Source organism: Etheostoma spectabile, chromosome 2 (genome assembly GCF_008692095.1).
Source record: "Etheostoma spectabile isolate EspeVRDwgs_2016 chromosome 2, UIUC_Espe_1.0, whole genome shotgun sequence".
NCBI classification, from domain to species: domain Eukaryota; kingdom Metazoa; phylum Chordata; class Actinopteri; order Perciformes; family Percidae; genus Etheostoma; species Etheostoma spectabile.
Genome location: NC_045734.1, coordinates 4,368,207 through 4,369,972, shown reverse-complemented (window position 1 = coordinate 4,369,972; position 1,766 = coordinate 4,368,207). Strand labels below are relative to the sequence as shown.

The 1,766-nt window shown below is 38.2% G+C and overlaps 1 protein-coding gene across 1 annotated transcript in view; it reads left to right on the top strand.

The window, feature by feature from the left end:
* ppp1r12c (protein phosphatase 1, regulatory subunit 12C) overlaps nt 1-1,766 on the top strand; it is a 22,508-nt gene that overhangs the window by 11,669 nt on the left and 9,073 nt on the right. Inside the window, exons 11-12 of the mRNA XM_032539829.1 lie at nt 271-401; nt 615-702. Coding sequence (XP_032395720.1) covers nt 271-401; nt 615-702 — 219 coding nt within the window. The remainder of the gene's footprint in view (nt 1-270; nt 402-614; nt 703-1,766) is intronic.

Below are 1,766 nucleotides of genomic sequence, written 5' to 3'. Positions count from 1 at the left end.
AACGCGTTAACTTGCCCAGCCCTACCAAATATACAAGCAACAATTTTTGAAATTGGTCCAGTATTGAGTGTTTTGCTGACTGCCTGCTACAACGGTCTTGCTTAATACTGAACCAATGTCAAAGATTGTTGTTCCCATCAGTCACTTAAACACAAAATCCGGAAAATATGGTCCAGGTAAAAAAAACAAAAAATGGTAGTTACCCTTTCATTAGGGAGAATTGAATACAGTTAAGCTTCTGGCTTTTTCCCCCTTGTGTATGTTGTTCAGACACCAGAGGAGAAAGATGAGGAGGAGAAGGAGCAGGACAAAGCAAACCGCACTGCCAGAGTCCAACCAACTCCTCAGACGAGGGATGGGGCGGCTGACAGCCCTAACACTCCCAACAGTGACCGGCGCAAGTAAGAAACAACACAGTGGTTGGAACAGGAATAGAAACATTTCTGTATTCTATACCAGTTCATTTTTACTGTATGCTCTACCCAAACGGTTCTGTGATTTGAAAGTTTTTTTTCTTCCTATATTGTCATATGGATGGATGGTGCCTAATAATGGTTGAAATGTATATTGTACTGTGTATGTAATATATCATTTGTGGATATTGGTGTGTTAAGGTTTCAAGCTCCAGTCAGAGACGAAGAGTCTGAGTCTCAGAGAAAAGCTCGATCTCGGATGATGCGGCAGTCTCGCCGGTCCACACAGGTACTGCTTCTTATTTTGTTTAATATTGTGCTGAAAAAAAAATCTGGGTTATTTATTAATATTTCTTTAATTTTACAAAATAGTAACAGCAATGCTTACAAAAGCAAGGTCACTTTGTAAACTTAATTACATGTTTTTCAGCTGCATCACATCCATTCCAACAGGCTCGCCCAGATTTCCTTCTATACATTTGTATATAAATAAAATAGCCTATTTATACTCTGGCTTGGCTTGATGGCTATGATTTACTGTAAATAGTGCATCTGCAAATGTTCAATGTAAATCCAGTGCTCTCCATCCTGCATTACAGAGTTGTAACTAAACCTTGACTGAGAGACTGAATAATCATCGTCTTGTTTTTAAATGACGTGTGACTTTGAAGAAAGCATGAGTACAATTTCCTGCGTGCTCTATGACCTTATGTTCATGTGCAGTTATGGTTGTCTTTTCGGGGCGGCAGTTTATAAACACATTTGTTCATTTCCAAATGTAATAAATATTGTTAGTTATGTTTCAATCTCACTAGTCAGGCAGAGTCACAGAACCCTGGAAGGGGCTGCAAGCTAGCTAGCCAGACAGACAGACATGTCTAAACTCAGTGAATTTTTAAATTCAATGACAATTTATTTTGTTTTCGGTCTTTCTTTTTAATGTCAAGGACCTGGGATCATTTAGCAGCTGTAAATAATTTTTTTGTTTTCAGTCTTTCTTTTTAATGTCAAGGACCTGGGATCATTTAGCAGCTGTAAATAATTTTTCTGCACCGTATAGTCAGAAACTTTTAGCATTCACAGCCTTTTCTCAGTGCTGCACGCTGCTGTTGTGGGTATCAGGAGCAACAGTAGTGAATGCTAAAAACAAAACCAAGCCAAACATTGATTGACCTTACTTGGTGCAATAATCTCTCTGTGTGTAGGAGCTGCAAATGCTGTGACTAATTAAACATTTGAAAAAACGGCTAGCCTGCCTGAACACAGTTTGGAATGAGTGAATCATTGTCTGAGTAAAGATGTGGTTACCCTGATTATTGCAGCATCATAAAATATATATATATATATATATAT